This window comes from Tamandua tetradactyla, chromosome 17 (genome assembly GCF_023851605.1).
Source record: "Tamandua tetradactyla isolate mTamTet1 chromosome 17, mTamTet1.pri, whole genome shotgun sequence".
NCBI lineage: Eukaryota > Metazoa > Chordata > Mammalia > Pilosa > Myrmecophagidae > Tamandua > Tamandua tetradactyla.
This window is the reverse complement of record NC_135343.1, coordinates 43,345,358-43,367,800: the sequence shown is the minus strand read 5'-3', so window position 1 is coordinate 43,367,800 and position 22,443 is coordinate 43,345,358. Positions and strand designations below refer to the sequence as shown.

General features: G+C 33.5%; 1 protein-coding gene across 2 annotated transcripts in view; it reads right to left on the bottom strand.

The window, feature by feature from the left end:
• Positions 1-22,443, bottom strand: part of GMCL1 (germ cell-less 1, spermatogenesis associated) — a 73,921-nt gene that overhangs the window by 13,479 nt on the left and 37,999 nt on the right. Inside the window, exons 8-11 of one of the 2 annotated variants that reach the window (XM_077134464.1) lie at positions 21,391-21,481; positions 16,736-16,873; positions 8,080-8,149; positions 441-516 (exon numbers count right to left, since the gene is read on the bottom strand). In XM_077134464.1, the coding sequence (XP_076990579.1) occupies positions 441-516; positions 8,080-8,149; positions 16,736-16,873; positions 21,391-21,481 (375 nt within the window). The remainder of the gene's footprint in view (positions 1-440; positions 517-8,079; positions 8,150-16,735; positions 16,874-21,390; positions 21,482-22,443) is intronic. The other variant, XM_077134465.1, reaches the window with a different exon arrangement.

Here is a 22,443-nt window from a genome sequence, read left to right as displayed (position 1 = left end):
ACTTTTGTTTCACTTATATAAATTGACACTGGGTGAGGTGATAATAGAACCATAATTCTTACTGTGGGTTGTAATCAAAGGGTGTAAAAGCCTTTAATTTAGTATAGTTTGTAGAATAGAAAGAATCACTTTTAAGACTATGTAACAGTTCCCATATAACTTCTTCAACTTAATTTCTGGATCTCTAAGGGATTCTCTCCTCCTATTTCTTATTTGTTTCCAAATTTTTCAAGAATCTCATGCAAGGCCAAATATCAATCACCGCAGGGCAGAAACTGTGGTGGTTGTTAACTCCTTGCATAAGGGGATCACAGTATAGAAACTGTGTCAACAAGCTCTTCTGAGGTATGATAGGTATCATGATTGTTATTGAATGTATATTATGCACTGATAATACCTTAATTTATATGAGAATATTAAGAGTCACAAGCCATACTTACTTCACCATCTTTGGCAAGCTTTCTACCACACCTCATACTATTTCCTTCGAGTTCTTCTTTATTGATTTCTTGAGGCCTAAAAATATACATAAGACACAAAATCTCATGGGAAACAGGTAATCAGTATTGAAAAAAGAACTATAAATTGAAAATAACAGAAAAGTTGTATCTATACTTAAAAATAAATTTTTGTTGTAGAGATAAAAATAAAAAGGTACTGATTATATCTAGTGAACTGCCTTTGCTAAGTAAAAAATATTTAAATATTCGATGTTTCACTTATTGTGGCAACTTAGGGATAACTTTCAGAAGCCAAACCATAAAAAATAAAAAAAAAATTCATGAGAATAGCCGCTTACCAAAAAATAAGACACTTAAAATCTAAGAGGAATAAATTAAAATTTATTATTTTTATAAGTTATGTCTTAGCATCACTTACCATTTGATATTACTGATTTACATGCAAACCATTTTTCATGTAATATAATTATACAAAATCATTATTTAATAGAAAACAGCTATAGACTTATAAAAACCAATCTTTACTTGGTCCCTTATTTATTTTAACATTTTTTATTGTGAAATATACAAAAACAGCAATAAATTTCAAAGTATATCTTAACAAGTCGTTATAGAACAGATTTCAAAGTCTGGTATGGGTTACAGTTCCACAGTTTCAGGTTTTCCTTCTAGCAGCTCCAAGACACTGGAGACTAAAAAGAAATATCATAGAATGATGCAGTAGTCATACTAATTTGTTAAATCCTAACTTCTCTGTTATAAGTCCTCCTCCCTCCTTTGATCCTTCTCCCAATCTTTATTTGGGTTATGTCCATTCTAACTTTTTTCATGCTGAAAGGGGTGCCAACAATATGGGGTCGGGGGATAGAACTGTTTGATGTTCCTGGAGTGGTTTTAGGTCTCTGGAAAGTAAATGTAGCGTGTGCAACATTTGTAGGACCTCAGCTAGACAGCCCTGGGTATTCGTTAGGAATAACAGGAACAATGTTGGTTGGGGTTTGGAAAACCTCGGCAATCAGCAATATCTAGCTGAAGCTTGCATTAGAGTAGCCTCCAGAATAGCCTCTTGACTCCATTTGAACTCTCTTAGTTACCAATATCTTATTTTGTTACATTTCTTTTCCCCCTTTTGGTCAGGCAGGCATCGTTGAAACTTTTTTCCTTACTTTAAAAACCTCAGTCAACTAAGAGAAACACGGTTATCTCAAGCTGTAATAATGAAATGATATTACTATCAGTTTGGCAATTCCAAATGACAAAAGTAATATAATACACTTATTCAAGTATTTATTCTTTTATATTTATTAAGTGCATACACACAGGGGATATAATATGAAACAAAATAAATAAGTAACTATTAATAAAACCATGTCCTTGATTTCCAGGAGATAAGTCTAATAGGGTATTAGAAATAATTGAAAATTATAACAATGTGCAGAGGGTTGTGACAGTAAGAGCACAATGCAGGCACAGATTTATTGCCTGGAGTTGGGGGGGGGTAATCAATCACAAAGGACATATTTGAGCATGAGTGGGAGTTTGTTGGGTGGAGGTGGAGAGGTGAATTCTAAGCAGGGAGAAGGGTATTATAGGCTTAAGGAATAATAGGTAAAAGCAGCCCCACCCTGAAGAAGACACTGGATTGAGATATCCAGGGCTCTTACCCCCAACAAAAGTTTGAAACATCCATAAAAAATTCTCAAGCTCTGGAAAACAAAGGAGTGCAGTAACAGGGTAAGGACTGAATTAAGCAAAAGACGACTTAAAAATGGAAGGATCTTTTGGTGCCCCTGCTGGCTCCTCCTCTGTGGTCCTTCCTCTATCCCCTTACCAGCTCAGTGTGGAGCTGGCCCATACTCCTATTGCAGGTTTCTGGTCCCAGCTCTGGAGGGAGCAAAGGAATGCTTGTTCACATACTAGGGGCATGTATGTCTGTACCAATCTTCTGGTAGTGGCCTGAAGGACTGAACCTGGACACACATTGTAGGTTCACCATCCCAGAACTTGCTCCGTGTGTAGAGGCAGCTCACAGAGCTCATACAAAATGCTATAGGAAAACAGTCAAACAGCAGCTGCCTGGGGCAAAGGTTTGCTAGCTGTGGGACATACAATGCAGTGCCCAGGACCATGAGGAAATGCTGTTGCCTATGCAAAAGGGGACACTCAAATCTGAATAAATGTGGAAATTCCTAGGATTACATGCATGTGCAGAAAAAACTAGAGCGGCCCCTACACTTTAGCCTCAAGCTAGTCTCTAAACATGTACGGTTAAGCTCTGAAGGAAAACACTTCCACAGGCTAATCTGCAAAGACTGGAAAAGGTGTTTTCTTTTTCTTTTTTCTTTTTTTCAGCCTCTGGCATTCAAGAAATCTCTGTTATAACACTAGCTAGGTACAAGCTTAAGGAATAAATGTCACAGGTTTAAATTCCAGTGATAACACATTAAAATATTAGAATGTCCAGGTTTCAACAAACGATTACAGAACATGCAAAGAAACAGGAAGTGATGGCCCAGGCAAACAAGATTAAAGCACTAGAAATCATCAATAAGGAGGACCAGATCTGGAACATACTAGTCAAAAGACTTTAAAAAGTGGTCCAAAATATGCTTAAAGAGCTAAAGGAAAACATGGACAAGGAACAAAAGGATATTAGGAAAATGACAGATGAACACAAAGAGAATATCAATAAAGAGAAGTATGAAAAGGAACCAAATAGAGATGAAGACCATAGTAACAGAAGTTTAATTCTGGAAGTGTGTAACAGATTGAATCAGTGAACTTGAAGATAAGAAAACGGAAATAATTCCGTCTGAGGAGCTGAGAGGAAAAAGAATAAAGACTTGTGAACAAAGAGGAACCTATGGTACAACACCAAGCACAGCATTATGAGAGTTCCAGACAGAGAAGAAAGGTGCTGAGAGACTATTCGAAGAAATAATGATTAAAAGACATAAATATACACATTTAAGATGTTCAACGAATTTCAAACAGGATAAACCCAAAAAGATCCACACTGTTACTAATTTAGCTTCTGGCATTCAAGAATGCAATTAATCAAATTGTCAAATGCCAAAGATAAAGAGAATGCTGAAAGCCACATGAGAGAAGAACACGTTATATACAAGGGAGCTTCAAAGAGATTAAGTGCTGATTTCTCATCAGAAACTATTGAGGCAAGAAGGAATGGGTGTTTGTGACATATTTTAAGTGCTAAAAGCAGAAAGTTACCAAGAATTCTGTATCTGGCAAAACTGTCTTTCAAAAGTGAGGGAAAGAATCCGGTTTCATTCGGTTCTTTCCCCCCACCAAGGGGCCTGAGCAGTTCAGGTGGCGGCGGGGTGGGGTTGGGGGGGAGAGTGGCAGTAGTAGTCAGCAGCCTCACAAAGGTTCTCAGCATACCGCAGCCAGCAGCATTCAGCACATACCCCTCTCTGCCACCAGGATGCCCAAGAGAAAGGTCAGCTTGGCTGAAGGGGCAGGGAAGGAGGAACCCAAGGGGAGATCAGGAAGGCTGTCAGCGAAACCCACAACCCACAACTGCAAAAGTGGAAACAAAGCCCAAGAAGGCAGCAGGAAAGGATAAATCATCAGACAAAGTGCAACCAAAAGGGAAAAGGGGAGCAAAGGAGAAACAAGCTAGAAGTGGCTAACCAAGAAACTAAAGATTTACCTGTAGAAAATGGAGAAATCAAAAAATGAGGAGTCCAGCCTCTGATGAAGCATGAGAGAAAGAAGCCAAGTCTGATTAATATCATGTATCTATGTCTTTGTAATGGTCCCTGTTTCTCCCCTATACTTGTACAATCCAGAGGAATATTTTTATCAACTATTTCATAAATCTAAGTTTTTTAGTAGCTCTAGAAGAAATATTTTTACAGAAGAAGACTGAAATCCTATTTTATCCCATTTTTTAAGTGTAAATGCTTTAAGAGGGGAAATCATTTGGCGGCTATTTATTTTTTTGGTGTACACAGAAAATAGTGGGATATTGAATTATGGAGGCTTTGACTGTGTTGGATGTCAACTTAACATTCCATAGTGTAGGGGAGATCATTTCTATATCCCATAATACAACACACACTAAATGACAACTTGGAATTACGTCACACATTAATGTGCTGAACATTTTAAATTACTTCTATTCCCATGTTTTTAAATAGGATTGTTGATTAAAACTACTCCCTAATGTTGGCTCTCCCCATCAAAACTGTGTATACTCTGTAACATCTTTAGTTGTAGTTGTTCAGTTTTCCTAAAAACCTTGTTTTATGCTGTGAAAGACTGGAAATGTGGGTACGTAGTGTGTATGATATTAGATTGTGAATTAGTGGGACTAATGATATAACATTAAGATTATCAATATTTGAAGATATTGGTACTTGATAGTCTGTTAAGGAAAACTTGCCCTCAAATTTTAAGCTGGAAGGTCACTGGAATAACTTTAGAAAAGAATTACAGTTATATGGCTTTTACATTTTTCAGTACATACATTAAGAATTGTGTACAAATTGTTCATGTCTATGTGCCGATTTTCAAAACAACCAATAAAATCTCAATTACAAAAGAATAAAAAAAATGAGGGGAAAGAATGAGGTATTTTCAGATAAACAAAAAGCTGAGGGAGTTTATCACCACTAGATGAGCCTTTATAAGCAATGCTAAAGGGAGTTCTTTAAGTTGAAAGGAAAAAGACACTAGATAATAGACTGAAGCTGCATTAAGAAAAATAAAGGTCTCTGGTAAAGGTAATGATATGGATAATATAAATGCCAGTATTATTGCATTTTAGTTTATAATGCCACTTTTTACTTCATATAGGATTTAAAGGCAAAAGCATAAAATGATAAATCAATGGTTTAGGACTCATAATATAAAAACATGTAACTTACGACAAGAACTACATAAAAGTCGGGGAATGGGCGGGTATAAGAACACAATTTCTGTACGCTACTGAAATTAAGTTGGTATCAAACTAAACGAGAATGTTTTAGATTGAAAATGTTAAATTTAAGCTCCATAGTAACCACAAAGAAAATATCACAGAATATGTAAACTCACAGAGACAGAAAGTACAGTATAGATTACGGGCAGAATGGGGAATTAACTCAAAATGGGTACAGGGTTTCTGTTTGGGGAAATGAGAGATCTAGTAATGGATGATGGTAAGGGTACTGCAACACTGTGAACATGATTAATCCCACTGAATGATATGACTGGAAGTAGCTAAAATGGGAAAGTTTCATGTTGTGTGTATATATATATATATTTCCACAATTAAGGAAAAGAAAGAATAAGCAGCTAAAGAGACAATGACAATCAAATGTAATAGTGGTCCTAGACAGGATCTAACAGAGGATGAGAAAGGTTCAAAAGGATATTATTGGGACATATGAAAAAATTGGAATGTAGACTGGAAGCTTTTTATCAATATTTAATTTCTTAAACTTGGTAACTGCACTTATGGTGGCTACATAAGTGAATAACCTTGTTCTTAGGAAATATACATGGACATATTAAGTACACAAGGAGCATAATGTATATAACCTACTCTCAAATGTTCAGAAAAAAGAGATGGATGGATGAAGGGAGAGAGGGAAAAATGAAGGAAGGGATGATACAGCAGATGTGGCAAAAAGTTAAAATTAGTGGATGTAGTATCTGGGGATGGGGGTAAGTTGGGGTTCTCTATATGAGATTTGTATTATTTTTATGACTATTTTATAAGTTTGAAATTATTTCAAAATAAAAAGTTTAACGAAAGAAAGAAACTAAAGCATAAAGAACATCACATGTTCACTGAACATGGCTGGAGCATAGGATGAGCACAACAGGAGATCAATCTACAGGCATTTGGGGATAGACTGCTGAAGGACTCCAAAAGCCATGCTAATAAGAGTCTAGCTTTTCCTGCAGGCATTTGTTCTGCTATTTTGAAATACTTAACAAAAATTTTTGAACATATAAAAAAAGGGAGAATAGTATCATGAGCCAAATTTTCTTACCATCTAGTTTCAAAAATCTTGTTGTAGTTTTACTTCTCCTCATCTTCCTCCCCACCTTGGTTATTTTGAGGCTAATCCCAGACATTAGATCTTTACTATGTATATACATAATTTACTGTGTATTTCTTAAAGGTAAGGGCTTTTTAAAAAATGTTACCACAATATATATCATACCTAAAAATATATATATAAATAATATATTTTATATAATATATTTAAAAAGCAATATTATTTTAGGGGGTATGATATATATTGTGCATATATTATATATATATAATCCTAGTATTCAGGAAACACTGTCTTCCTCACTTTGGTAGCACTGCAGCTGTGAGCAGCTGTTCAATATTTGGGGAACAAAGCATTTCATAAGGGACAATATAATCATATACCTCTGGCCATAAGAAAATCAGATACTTAGTCTAGCTCAAATTGTAAGATGAGATACTGTATTAATTTCAATAAGGATATTAACCTCTATAGGTGAGAAAAATCTTGAAAAATACAAAACAATCAATGTAAAACTGAATATACAGAACAAGTAAATTAATAGGATGATTTAGAAAATATTTAATCTATTACAAAATCCTTTAAATCTGAATTCCATTAATTATCTCCTTATGTCCCAAGTTTTGGTTGTTGCTTTATTATTTCTATTTTAATAATCTTATTATATGTGTGCTAGGTAAGTTTGCTATGAATCCTTTTTTGTAAAAGATGGGATATAAATTACAAATAAAGTAGAAACTAAGCACCTTAGATGATAATTTCATGAATTATATAACACTTTCATAAACTCACTGTCTGGATATAAACTTAAAAACAGGCCATTATTTTAGGAAGTACTTTGATATGTAAAAATGGGTTAAAAGTGATCAGGGAGGGTACATGGTGGTGGTTTAGTAGTAGAAAACTCGCCTTCCATGCGGGAGACCCGGTTTGATTCCTGCACCATTCAACCAAAAAAAAAAAAGTGATGAGGGGCAACAACTAAAGCTTGTTAAGGACTCTTCAACATACTCATAGATGGATCTGTCTCTTTATTTCAAGGAGCTATTGTAAGGAGCAAATAATAAATGTGGGAGTACTTCTGTGAACTGCAAAGCAAAATACATAGAAAATAATGTTCTTTTCCTTATCAATAAGAGAGTACATAAATATTTTGAGGGTAAGTCATATGCCTTTGGAGAAGGCATCTGTAGCTAGATTATTTTAATTCATTTCAGAATCTCACATTATAACAAAAATAAACTAACTTTACTTAAAATATGAAAATTGTGCTTTGCAAATAACATTTCAATGTTGAAAGAAAATCATAATGTAACAATAAATGATAAATAAAGAGTATATGAATTATTCAAATTTACTAATATTTTACTAATATTATCATTTGCAAATGACAATGCAAACATAACATTATATTATCTAACTGACCAGAATAAAAATATTTGTAAGACTGGCATTACAAAAATAAGATGGAAAGTTGATTACATAGTATTTTCTCTATTCCAACAGCTCTTGAGTGTTCAGTATTGTTACTTATCAATATAATGAATGCATTTAGAATTAATAAATTTTTTTCAAAAAAAGAAAACAATATGATGTAATATACTTACCCCACTTCACTGTCTTGTTCTGCCCGAAGCATAGCAAGCCACTGCTGTTTATACACAGATGATAGCCATTCTAAAATTAATAAAATAAATAATAGGAAAGAGCATAAAGGATTTAAGTACTTTAAGAAGTTGATAAAATTATTACCATTTCTAAATACAAATTTAAAATAGCCATAAAAATAAAAGGACAGACAGCTATAACAACATGGTTTAATTTTTAAGTGGTATAAGTGATCTTGCTTTGTCTGAGGCTGGACTTTACTTAAACTACATACATTTAAGTCAGAATTCAAATTCTTAGTTGAAAGTATATTCTCGCATTTCATGGTTTCCTTTTCACAGCTCAGATTAATTTTCATTTGTGAGAACTACACCTAAAGCAATATTTTCAGTTTCTAAAAAAAGTTTTACTAGAAAGCTGAATAAAGGGTCATTCCTTTATTAAATTACCAAAAATAACAATTAGTTTGTGGGACATGAACCATCACTAAATTAGCAGATGAATCATACACACTCAAGAAATAATTTGAGATGTTAGATTTAGACAACTATTATTAAAAAAATAAAATTTTTACGTGGGACAGAAATTCTAGAATGAGCTGAGACTCAGCAGCAAGTGATTGAGAAAAACCCTAGAATAAGCTGAGACCCAGCACCAAGGGATTGAGAAAACCTTCTCGACCAAAAGGGGGAAGAGTGAAATGAGACAAAGTGTTAATGGCTGAGAGATTCCAAACAGAGTCCAGAGGTTATCCTGGAGGTTATTCTTACGCATTAAGTAGATATCACCTTGTTATTCAAGATGTAATGGAGAGGCTGGAGGGAACTGCCTGAAAATATAGAGCTGTGTTCCAGTAGTCATGTTTTTTGAGGATGACTGAATAATGATACAGCTTTCACAACGTGACCGTGTGATTGTGAAAACCTTGTGTCTGATGCTCCTTTTATCTACTTTGTTAACAGATGAGCAGATCATATGGAATAAAAATAAATAATAGGGGGGAAAATTTTTTTATTTAAATTATTCCCAATGGAATAAAAATTATGCAGCTTTGTTTAATACTAAGCACACAAATTTTTCAAAAAAATAAGTTGTGTGCTAGATGAAATTAAAAAACAAAGTAGACTAGGCTATTTCCCCCAATTAGTATATGGCAGTAACTGGTTTAGCACCATATTTATTTTTCTACCCTTGTTTATTCCTATCCAAAAAGGGCAGTTTCTTTTTATTTTTTTAAATTCTTAAGTGATTTCTCAAAGGTTCTTATTAATCTTTCTCCACCTGAAGGAAAGGGAAAAACTGGTACTATTAAAATCTGGATTTTCACTTTGTAAGTCTTTACTTAAAGTATTGCAATGACTTCCACTAATGTACTGATGTCATAACTCTCTATACACTTTTATGTATTTCTATATTTATACCTACACACACACATACAGCGGCAGATATGGGATATGTATATCATAGGAATTTTGTTCACAACAATTTTTTTGGTGGGGAGAGGGCTGGGAATTGAATCCAGGACTCCTGCACGGCAGGTGAGAATTCTACCACCAAAGTACCTGTGCATCCCTATAAATATACTTTTGAATGTTATTTCAGGGTCTTCCAAAATAATATTTTTACTGTTACAAGGAATAAATGCTAAATGTTTAGGTCACAGACAATCTGTCTTCAGTAGGTGAAGACTAGTAGCAAAGTTTATCTAATGACTCAGTGTAAATACACACATATTGTGCATCTTAGTAACAACACATATGGTTTTAAAAATTCTGTTCTACTGTATTTCATTTTTTATAAAAAATCTGATCCTTCTTCAATTTTCAACTCATTAATGAGTTATACCAATGATGTGAAATTCATTGATTTAAAATTAGGATATGGCTTTTCATGATTTATTTATAAAACTGGAATGAAAGGGTTACATGTATATATTCTCAAGTATCATGTAAGATATCCCATGGAAATATTAGTTCCAACAACCTTCGCATGATCTCCTTTACAACAGAAAGTTTTCTAGTAAGTTAGTAAATTAATCCAAAAGAATAAAAAGTTGAACAAGCAATCTTTCTTGTCACTCACTGGTAAGCAGAAAGATTCTAGGACCTATGCCTTAAAAGCAGCATCCCCAAAATAAGTCACTGGAACACTAGCTCAAATGCAACACAGAACAGTTGTTACAAGAGGAAATGAAAGGTTCCCTGGTAAAATAATTTGGAAAACATGGGATGAAAATAAGAGAAACAGGTTCTCTCATACAGAGAATTTTTAGTATTCTTAGGTGCATATCTCCATGAAATGCAGACACATCGAGCAGAGTTTGTCAGAATCCTTTTTAGTATAGAGCTAGTATTTTGTGGAAAGATTCTGAAAAGGTGCCTTCAAGAAATTTCCACTTGGTGAAAATAAGCTAAGACACTTACTTTAAACTTTATCAAAAAAAAGTTCACAATAAAGACTCAAAATGGGTACTTCAAAGTGGTATTTGACAGCTTCATGGATAAGCAGCTGCAGTCCACAAAAGTATTCTCCTGTATAAAATGTTAGAAATTGCTAATTTTTAATGGAATAATTGAGATAAGTCAGAAGAAATTTATGTAGATTATTTCCCGTCTTACATAAAATATATGGGGAAAGGAGTCTCCAAAACCATACCATTTGAAAATCTATTATCTTAGATTTACAAACTTTTAAATACAAACAAAAAATTTTCTAACTTGCCAAGTATTTCATTGTTTAAATAAAGGAAAAGTGTATCCTTAGGTATATACACATCAAAAAATCCATTTACAACCAGTAAGACTTATAATAACTAAACCTACAAGTCGAATTATTAGATGAAAGATGTAAGTCAAATATGGATCATGAAGATGAAGGACAAAAAGTCTACAAAATAAACTATTTCTATATAGATAAATAAAAGTATTTTATACAGAGCATCAAGGTATAAAATATTAATAAAAATTACGGAGAAGGTTGACTCAAGCAAACTAATTATCTAGTTTCAAAAGATGACAATTTTATTATATTGAGTGATTCACAGCTATTTTTTGAGTAAAATAAATTACCTGGATTTATATAATCTTCATTTAAACGGCTTATATCTATAAACTCAAACTTTTAACAATTTTCATCTCACTTTGACTTATTAAAATATTAAGCCAAAGGTTTCCTTTCTATTTCCACAGCAGTAATTCTGATGTAAAAAGTTATAAGAACATCCATTTTCTGGGTTACAATGCAAATAAGGGATAAATGATCTATTTCATTGTCTTGTTATAAAAGCCCCACAAATTAAGCTTATTCAAGAATGGTAATTCAAAGTTATCATTCCAGTTTCTACACTGGATACACAAACTTGAAGAGATTAATAAACAGAATTCTTTTAAGTAATCACTAAGAAGTAATAAAAACAATGTGGCATGTGACAAGAAAGTCTTAGGCTCTCATTTGAGCTCTGCTTCTCATTAGCTGCATATCCAAGAGCAAGTTATAATTAACTTCACCTAAAAAAATGGGACAATTGCTCAGATAAATTCCAAAGATCATGTTACATAATAGATGTTAAGTGCTTAATCTGACATTTTTACCTGGAAAATTGTAAAGAATCTATACATATTTGTTTACTTTCCTGCTTTCCTTTAAAGTTCTTATTTTAGAGGCTAGAACTAAAACTTATCTGATAAAGTAAATGTTATTATTAGGTTGTATGTAGTTAATATGTTTTGGAAAACAATTTCAGTTCAAACAAACATATGATGAGTACCTACTTCTTGTCCAGCTATATGCTACATATGGGAGGCAAGAGAGATGAAAAACATATGGCCCTGGCTTTTCAGGGGCTCACAGTCCACAAGGGACACAGATGCATTCTGCAGCAAAATAATTTAATCAAAGATAACAATGTCTTAAACAAGGATGTGGTAGTAGGCAAAGAAGGAGGTGACTCTGAGGATTATCAATGAAAAGAATCTACAGCTCCTGGTGATTGGATGAGGGGATGAGGGTTTCGGAGGAGTATAGGATGACATATAAGACTCCCTGCTCATGCATAGAAAGGTTAAATACAGTTAAAAGTCAATTCTTCCCAAACTGATCTACAGAGTCAATGCAGTACCAATTAAAATTCAACAACCTACTTTGAAGACTTGGAAAAGCTAGTTACCAAATTCATCTGGAAGGGAAAGAGATCCTGAATAGCTAAAGCTATCTTAAAAAAGAAGAACGAAGTGGGAGAATTAACACTTTCTGATTTAAAAACTTGAAATAAAGCCACAGAGGTCAAAACAGCATGCTAATGGCACAAAAACAGAAGTATTGACCGACGGAACTGAAATGAGAGTGCAGAAATAGACCACCAAATCTATGGTTAACTGATTTTTTTATCTTTTTTTTGCATGGGCAGGCACAAGGAAGTGAAGCCAGGTCTCGGGCATGGCAGCCAAGAACTCTGCCTGCTGAGCCACCGTGGCCCTCCCTGGTTAACTGACTTTTGACAAGGTCCCCAAATCCTCTGAACCGGGACAAAACAGTCCTTTCAATAAATGGGCATGGAAGAACTGGATATCAATAGTTAATAGTATGAAAAAGGACCCTTACCTTATACTCTATATAAAAATGAACTCAAAGTGGGTCAAACACCTAAATGTAAGAACTAGTACCATAAAGCTTCTAGAGAAAATGTAGGGAAACGTCTTCAAGACCTAATAATTTGAGATAGCTTCCTAAACTTTACACCAAAACACAAGCAACAAAAGAAAAAAATAGATAAATGGGAACTCCTCAAAATCAAATGTTCTGCACCTCAAAAGACTTTGCCAAAAAGCTGAAGGGGCAACCAACTCAATAGGGGAAAATATTTGGAAATCACACATCAGACAAAGGTTTGATATTCTGTATACATAAAGAAATCATACAACTCAACAACAAAAGAACAGACAGACCAATTATAAAATAGGCATTTTTCTGAAGAGTAAATACAAATGGCTAAAAAATATATGAAGAGATGCTCATTTTCATTAGCTATAAGGGAAATGCAGATCAAGACTACATAAGATAACACCTCACACCTATAAGAATGGCTGCTATCAGACAAACTGGAAACTACAAATGTTGGAGAGGATGTGGAAAAACTGGGACACTTACGCACTGCTGGTGGGAATGTATAATGGAAGACAGTCTGGTGGTTCCTTATGAAACTAAATATTGTGTTGCCCTATGACCCGGCAATAGCACTACTTGGTGTAGACCCAGAAGAGCTAAAGGCAGTGATGCAAACAGACATTTACACACCAATTGGAACTGTAACACATACTAAGCTCTGAAATCTGTTCTACAATAATTGTTGTGATGTGCCTTGAAATTTATTGCTTTTTTGAATATATGTTATTTAACACACACACACACACACACACACAAAGAATTCTGCTTTGTAAGATGTTGGCTTGAAGACTGATTTCAAGATCTTTTTTGGTAATTTAAACATGTAAAGTATGTAGGAAGTGTTTTTGTTAAGGAAAAAGAGAGTATTTTTTCCCCTAAAGTAAAATAACTGATTGTTGCAGAATGAGTGAGAGAAACAGGAATGTATAGGACAAAATGGATGGTTATTGAAAGTTGTAGAAGTTTTGCTGAAGTGAATTCTCTTGGTTGCGGTTAAGGTTGCTTAGGAGTTTATAATTTTATAAGACTTTTAATAGTTTTCGTATCAGATGTATCTTCATGCGAAACAAGAATTTGGTTTTCACTGTTAAGATGACAATGTTATCTTGGATTATTTGAAGAGGAGGGAAATTCCCCTACTTCATTCTACAAGGTCATCATCATCCTCATACCAAAGCCAGATAAATATACCACAAGAAAAGAAAATTACAGACGAGTATCTCTTATGAATACAGATGCAAAAATCTCAGCAAAATACTAGCAAACTGAATCCAATAGCATATTAAAAAAAAAAATCACATCATCAAGTGGAATTTGTCCCTTATATGCAAGGGTGGCTCAACATAAGAAAATCACTTAATGTAATTCCACAGTAACAGAATGGAGGGGGGAAAACCCATGATCATTTCGATTGATGCAAAAAGGCATGTGACAAATTTCCAGCACCCCTCCTTCATAAAAACACTCAGAAAACTGGGTATAGAAGGAACCTTCTTCAACATGATAAAGAGCATATGTGAAAAAAACTACTGCTGGGTGGGCCACGGTGGCTCAGAAGGCTAGAATGCTTGCCTGCCATGCCAGAGGACCCGGGTTCGTTTCCCAGTGCCTGCCCATGTAAAAAACAAACAAACAAAAAAAACTACTGCTAAGATCATACTTAATGGTGAAAGACTGAAAGCTTCCTCTCTAAAACCAGGAATAAGACAAGGGTGCCTAGTGTCACCACTGTTATTCAACATTGTACTGGAAGTTCCTGACAGAGCAAATAGGCAAGAAAAATAAACAGAAGGCATCAAATTGGAAAGGAAGAAGTAAAACTTTCCCTACTTGCAAATGACATGATTGCATATGAAGAAAACCATGAAAAATCCATAACAAAGCTACTAGAGCTAATAAATGAATTCAGCAAAGTGGCAAGGAACAAGAATTCAGTAAATATAGGCAGATTACTCATATGTAATCTGTGTAATCTGTTTAGAAACACAAAATCAGTAGTGTTTCTAAATATAAGTAATGAACAATCAGAAGAAGAAGTCAAGAAAAAAAATTCATTTATAACAGCAACTAAAAGAACTAAACATTTATGAATAAATCTAATCAAGAATGTAAAGGACCTGTACACAGAAAACTACAAAACATTGCTAAAGGAAATCAAAGAGGACTGAAATAAACGGAAGGACATTCTGTATTTATTGATTGGAAGAGTATCATTAAGATGTCAGTCCTTCCCAGAGTGATTTTTACATTCAACACAATCCCAATCAAAATTTCAATAACCTTCTTTACAGAAATGGAAAAGCCAACCATCAAATATATATGGAAAGGTAAGCGGCCCTTAATAGCTAAAGCCATCTTGAAAAAGAAGGGTGAGGTTGGAAGATTCACACTTCCCAATCTTAAAACTTATCACAAAGCCACAGTAATTAAAAAAGCTTGGCACTGGCACAAGGAAGGTACATAGACCAATGGAATAGAATTGAGAGCTTAGAAATCTACCCTCATTTTATGGCCAACTGATTTTTTATTTTAATGCTGTATGGCAGGGGTCACATTTCATTCTTTTTTCCATGTAAGTATCCTTTTTCCATGTGAGTATCTCCTTATCGCAGCACCATTTGCTGACTTTTTGTTTGTTTGGTTTTTCATTTGTTTGCTTGTTTGTTTGTCTGGGAAGTGCACTGGCTAGGAATTGAACCCGGATCTCCCACATGGCAGGCAAGAATTCTACCACTGAACTACCCTTGCACCCCCAACTGATTTTGACAAAGGGGTAATGACCACTCAATTGGGAAAGAACAGTCTCTTCAACAAATGGTGCTGAGTTAACTGGATCTCCATTTGCAAAAGAAAGGAGGACCCTCATCTTACACATTATACAAAAATCAAATCAAAATGATCAAAGACCTAAACTAAATATGAGAGTCAGAACTATCAAACTCTTAGAAGAAAATGTAGGGAAGTATCTTTAGGACCTGTGCCAGGCAATCGTTTCTTAGACTTTATACCCAAAGCAGAAGCAACAAAAGAAAATAAAGATAAATGGGACCTCATTAAAATTCAATACTTTTGTGCCTCAAAAGAATTTACCATGAAAATCAAACAACTTACATAATGGGAAAAAATATTTGGAAACCACATATCTGATAAGGTTAAACTCAAAATATATTTAAAAAATCCTTCAATTTAACAAAAAGACAACCCGATTTAAAAATGGGGCAAAAGACTTGAACAGACATCTCCTCAAAGAAGATATGCAAATGGCCAGAAGGCACATGTAAAGATGCTCAACATCATTAGCTACCAGGAAAATGCAAATCTATAAATACAGATACAGACAGCTCAAAATGAAGGTGGTCAAAAATAATTACAAATTTTCAGACAAATCTAAAATTCTAATTACTATAATTAGTATACAGGTACAGATAAATCTTTAAACAGAAATACTATTTTCCAGTTTTTAATGCATATATAGTACTAAACTGAATTTTATACAAGCCCTAGCGATTTAATTTAGAAAATTAAATTAGTAATTATTTCAAAAATTTATATTATAATTAGCAAAGGTACTACATTTGTTTTGACATCAAGTTTAAGACTTTAAAACAAATAAGGAAAAAAAACAAATAGGTAAATTTAAGAAGAACTAATAAAAAAGCAGTTTTCACCTTTAAATAATACTTCAAAAGTAATTTTTAAAAGTCTGATCAAAATATTGTATTGGTGAATCAATTAAAAGAGTAACCATGTTTCAGAATATTATCTAGCCATTTAAATAGTCTGGAGAATATTTAATGATATGGGAAAATACCCATAATATATAATGCAAATAGAAAATATTCTTCACAGTATGATTCCATTTTGGTATAAAAATGTATACCTTATTTTACAATTAAGAATAATTTCTATTTTCCTTATTATTTTCTGATATGTATTTACTGTTATAATCAGAAAAACATTACTTAAAATAATAATTTCTTCATATTGTCTTACCTGAAGGTACTAGTGAATCTTGTTCAATAATTCTTGCAGAGGCCAGATCGCTGATAATATATTGTAACCTTAAATGTCTGAATACTGACACAAATGGTTTTCCTTGCTCAGTTTCAAGAAAGGTCATATCTTCAAAATCTATAAAAAATAGTTTAAAAAGCCATTCTTTTCAGTTCTATAACTGATTTTATTCTTAGATGTTTTTATGGACACGAAGCATATGGGCACACATACAGGTCCATTAGAATATAAATAAGCTAGTTTCAAAATATTCAAGGATTTTATAACCCTCAGATGTATGGATAAAAACTGAGAGATTTAGGAAAAAAGCTACATGACATTAATTTTGGTCCCATTATAGTCTTGGACTAAGAATTCAGTTCTACCCTTTTCTGGAGTCTGGTGGTTACAGTGAAGCAAGGTGGTAAAGAAGCCTCGAGAATGGTAGTTAAGGTTAGATGTATCTCTCCACAATTCCCTCTCCCAGGAACTGAACACTTCACTGGAACTTTAACCCAAACGCCTCACAAGGATCTTTCCAAGACAGAGGCTGAACGTCATGGTATTCTTTTAACTTATGCTCCAGTTACATGTGGTGAACACTAGTTAATATATTAATTCTATATTAAAATACAAATAAAGACAAAGTAGCCATGGATTACTAATATCACCCTGGTTATATTAATTTATTATTAAAATAATTAAAATTTATTAAGTATATGAATAATTATTTTTCCTTTAAGGAAAATTTAAGGTTATTCCTAAGAATAATTACTCCCAGTTGTATTACAATGTACTCTGATGAGGGGGAAGGAAAGGACCAGAATTACCAAAAAGGGACTTGTACATAAGCCCTTGCCTGTGTTTTCTATTCCATAACACTTATCCATGGGAGTCTTCTCAGCCCCACTATTATTAAGGAGAAGGAGCACTTTAGGGAATTGCTACTGCAGACTACTATGTCTCAAATTATGCTTCACATGGAACACATATTTTCCATGAGTGAGAAAGGTTTTCCTAACCGAAATACTTTTTCCAATAAATTGTGAAAAGACAGCCAAGTTAAAGAAAAGAATTTTCATAATTTTCCAATTTTATCCATACACTTTTTATGTTTCTTTAACATCTAACTGGTGGCAAACAAGAAAGCAGTAAACAGCTTTAAAAAATTCATGGTTAACTCTGCTTATTTATATAACAGGATTGCGATTAGATTTTTTTACAACGGCAGACACCGGGAAACAAACTTGGGTCTCTGGCATGGCAGGTAAGAACTCTGCCTGCTGAGCCACTGTGGCCCTGTGATTAGAATTTTATCTCTGCTTTTTTGTAATGATAAGATTAGTTCTAGTTCATATGATTGAATTAAATGTGCCAATTTCATGGAGTGCACCAAGAATACCATTATATTCTTATAGGTGCCCAATCACATGAGCAAGTTATAAAAGTCTAATTCTAGGCTGTTTCATAGTAATCTGGTAATTATCCCATGAAGCCTATTATCAAGGCTATAAAAGAGACTGGTTCATTTACTTATGTAAGAATTCAGAATCCAAAACATATGTTTTAGGGTTTCATGCTGTCAAAATGTGACCGTACTATGGGGGAAACAAATGCTAAAAAAAAAAAAAAGTGACTGTACTCATTGTACCAGTCAAATTTAATATCCATACCCAAGTATAAGTATAAAGAAAAATTTCTAGATTTCCATTGTCTCTTGTGGTCCTGACACATATATATTTGAATAGTAAAATAAAGAAAACTTAAGAGAAATATACCAAAATATTGAGGGTGAGGGAACCATGGGATAATTTTTCTTTCCTATTTCTTGAGCGTATATCACTTTTATAATTTTAAAACTGAAATGAACTTATAAAACCCTCACAGAAAAACAACGGCAGTAAGCATGTGTTTTGCCTTATGCAATAAATGTCTCCTAAAAAAATTATTTAAGTTGTATACTTTTACACTGCTGAGGCTGGGATGGAGCACCTAGATGGGAAAACATATTTTAATTTTGCTACTTAGGCAAAAGAATAATTTCTCTTGATGAGCTGCCATGGTTTATCCACCCGGACCTCAAATGAGCATAAACTAGGTCAACATTTACTTAACATCTACAGTTTCTATTAAGTCCCTTTGCCTTTTAATTTCCCTACCCTCATTATCTCTTTCAGCTTCTATTTCTCTTCTGACTCTATTTAAATTCCCCTCTCTGCTTTTGCCCTCCATTAATTTCCCCAATCCTGCTTTAATTGCCATAATCTAACATTAAAGTACAAAGTTTAGTATTTTATTCTTAAAGTAAATCAAGTTTGAGTATAGTGGTATAGACCTTTAGAAGTTTTTGGTTCAGGAGTTTAATAGAAAAATAATTTCTCAGGCTCTGAGCTAGCAAAGCTCAATAGACAAAATAATTTTACATAAATTTAAACAAGATACAAAGAGCACCAAATTTTGAAAATTTAAAATTAAAATATGTTCATTAAATGACACCTTTAAATAAATAAAAAGACAACCTATAAACTGGAAGATCATTGCAACACATACAAATACACAAAGGCTTGGTTATCAAGACTATATAAAGAATGCCTATAAAAATTAAAAAAAAATTACACTGGTAAAAACAGGGTAAAGATCTGCACAGACATTTCACAAAAGAGGAAAACATATGGCCAACAAACATATAAATAGCTGTTCAGTCTCTTTAGATTATCAGGGAAATGGAAATCAAGATGATAACATTCAATAACAACTAAAATAAAAAGATAAATTGCCCAGTGGTTGCTGTAGGTGGTTCAAACTGGCTCATAGGTGTAGAAGTAGAGAAGTATGTTTCTCCTCAATTCCACATTCAGTGATCATGCTAGTAGCTTGAAATCAACCAGGTTAGAGAATTTATACCCTGAAAATTGGAAAATACTATAAATAGGGCCTTGTTTTTTCTTTCTTAGAGAGCTAGCATACCAGCATACCATTGTTATTTATGTTAAGATACACATGCATAATGCAATAAAAATAATCTTTTTTTAAAGCAAGATAATAGTTGGGGAAAGCCAGAGAGACACAATAGGAGATAGCACCACATGAGTAGACTGAAGTTATTAATGTTCTAGCACTTGGAATGAAGATTAGTTTGTGGAGTTTCAATATATTATTAAAAATAAACAAAAAGGTGGCCATGCATGGGCCAAAAATAACAGTGAACTAAGAAAATTATGATCAAAGAATTACGCTTTATATCCAGTTCTCTGCACCTGAGGGAGGGCAGATAAAACTTCTTTCTAGATCTGTTTTAGCAAAATAAAAAATAAATCCATTGAACTTTCCACCTCTGCCCAAATAAGACCTCACAGGAAAGCAGTTGGCCTTAACCAATTTCAGGTCAGTGTGAATCTGATGAAAGATACGGAAACTCTCCCACTGACAAAATGCATGCAACACACAATACGTTTCCGGGGTGTGTCCATGGGCCTCGTGTTACTGGTGCCCGGGGGCATGGTAGTTCAGTGGTAGAATGCTCACTTTCCATGCAGGAGACCAAGGTTCGATTCCTGGATCATGTACCCCCTCCTCACCACCCCCCCCAAAAAAAAGAACTGTTGCCCTTATAGGTGTATAGATTGTTTGGGAAAATTCAGTGTAGGCAAATATCATTGGTGACAAAGTGGGAAAAACAAGTTTGGAGATATAACATGTTGGCAGTTCAAGGAGTAACAATTCAGTTAATTCTATGTAAGGATTGAGTTTTCTCAGTGTTAATGAGAGTTAATAAGGTTTTTCCTGCTCTAAAATCCTCTTAAGTCTATAAAAGTCAGTTTAATAAATTTCATTAAAAAAATTCCTAATAAAAATTTCAGGTGTACTCTCTCTCAAGCCAACACAACAAGCAATCTCACCACCCTCCCCTGTCTACGTGGGACATGACTCCCAGGGGTGTGGACCTTCCTGGCAACATGGGACAGAAATCCTAGAATGAGTGGAGACTCAGCATCAAGGGATTGAGAAAAACCCTGGAATGAGCTGAGATTTAGTATCAAGGGATTAAGAAAACCTTCTTGACCAAAAGGGGGAAGAGTGAAAGGAGACAAAGTGTCAACAGCTGAGAGATTCCAAACATAGTCCAGAGGTTATCCCGGAGGTTATTCTTACACAATAAATAGGTATCACCTTTTTAGTTAAGGTGTAATGGAGAGGCTGGAGGGAAGTGCCTGAAAATGTAGAGCTGAGTTCCAGTAGCCATGTTTCTTGAAGATGATTGTATAATGATAATAGCTTTCGCAATGTGATTGTGTGATTGTGAAAACCTTGTGTCTGATGCTCCTTTTATCTACCTTATTGACAGATGAGTAAAACATATGGATTAAAAATAAATAATAGGGGGAACAAATGCTAAAATAAATTTAGTTTGAAATGCTAGTGATCAATGAAAGCGAGGGATAAGGGTAGGTATAATCTTTTTTTTTCTTTTCTGTTTTATTTTTTTCTATTGTCTTTTTATTTCTTTTTCTGAATTGATACAAATGTTCTAAGAAATGATGAATATGCAACTAAGTGATGATACTGTGTGAATTACTGATTATATATGTTGGTGTTTTATTTGGTTTGTTAAATTTTTTTAATTAATAAATTAAAAAAAAAAATTTCAGGCGTACCTGTTCTCCGCTTAGAAAACCACACATCTGTCTCAGTCAAAAGCTGTTTTAACGATCCATTCCAAGAAGGCACAAGTTGAAGAAACATCCACTAGGTTAAAAGAATTAAATAAGAAAAAAGTTATAACTCTTCATCATTTATGATTTTCTATTTTTAAATTGCTTCCTAACATAAAACATAGCATCTAAAAATATAATTTCCATTATATAAGTAAATGGAAGAAAGTAAAGCTAGTACATGATTACAGGTTTTAAACTGATAATGGCATTCGTTATGGTCTAATGATAAAAACTGTTTTACATAAATCATGTCAGATTATGTGTTAAGGAATAAGCTATTACCTAAAAAGTTTTATCAAAGTTATATCTAACATATTCAAAGATATTACTAAAATAGGTAAAGATTTAAGATAGACATTGCATTAATAATTTTATATTAACTTTATTGCACTCATCAATTAACTCAATTTCACTACATACCATGTGAGATTATAAGTAACATGGGAAAATGGAGTTTCTTTATCTAATTACTATTGAGACAGAATACAAAGTAGTTAAAAATGGACTTTTTTTAGTTTTAAAAACAATTTTATTAATTATCATTGGGTAACATTTAATAGTTATTTTAGAGACTATATAAACAATGACAATATATTAATGAAATGATCATAATTTCTTTTTGACAGAAACAAATCACAAAAATCCACTCAAGAACACTGCCGGGATAATGAGCATATGAATATAGAAATAACTTTTTTATAATTAAGTTAAAATGTGAAAAACAGTACTAATGGTTAACATGCTGCAAAGACCAAACCAGGTAAGTTATTGATATGTATTTCAAGAAAGAAAACTGTTAAAAAAGACATTTCACTCTGTTTATTTGAAAACAATGTACATCTACCTCCAGAATAATTTTTGCAGTCCTGTTCAACCCTATTCCTGAAGGACTTATGGAAAAGTATCATTGCAAGGAAAGAGCACAAAATCATTAGGTATTATGAACTACCCTGTAAAACAGATTGATGTGTGAATCTAATTTGTCTCAATTTG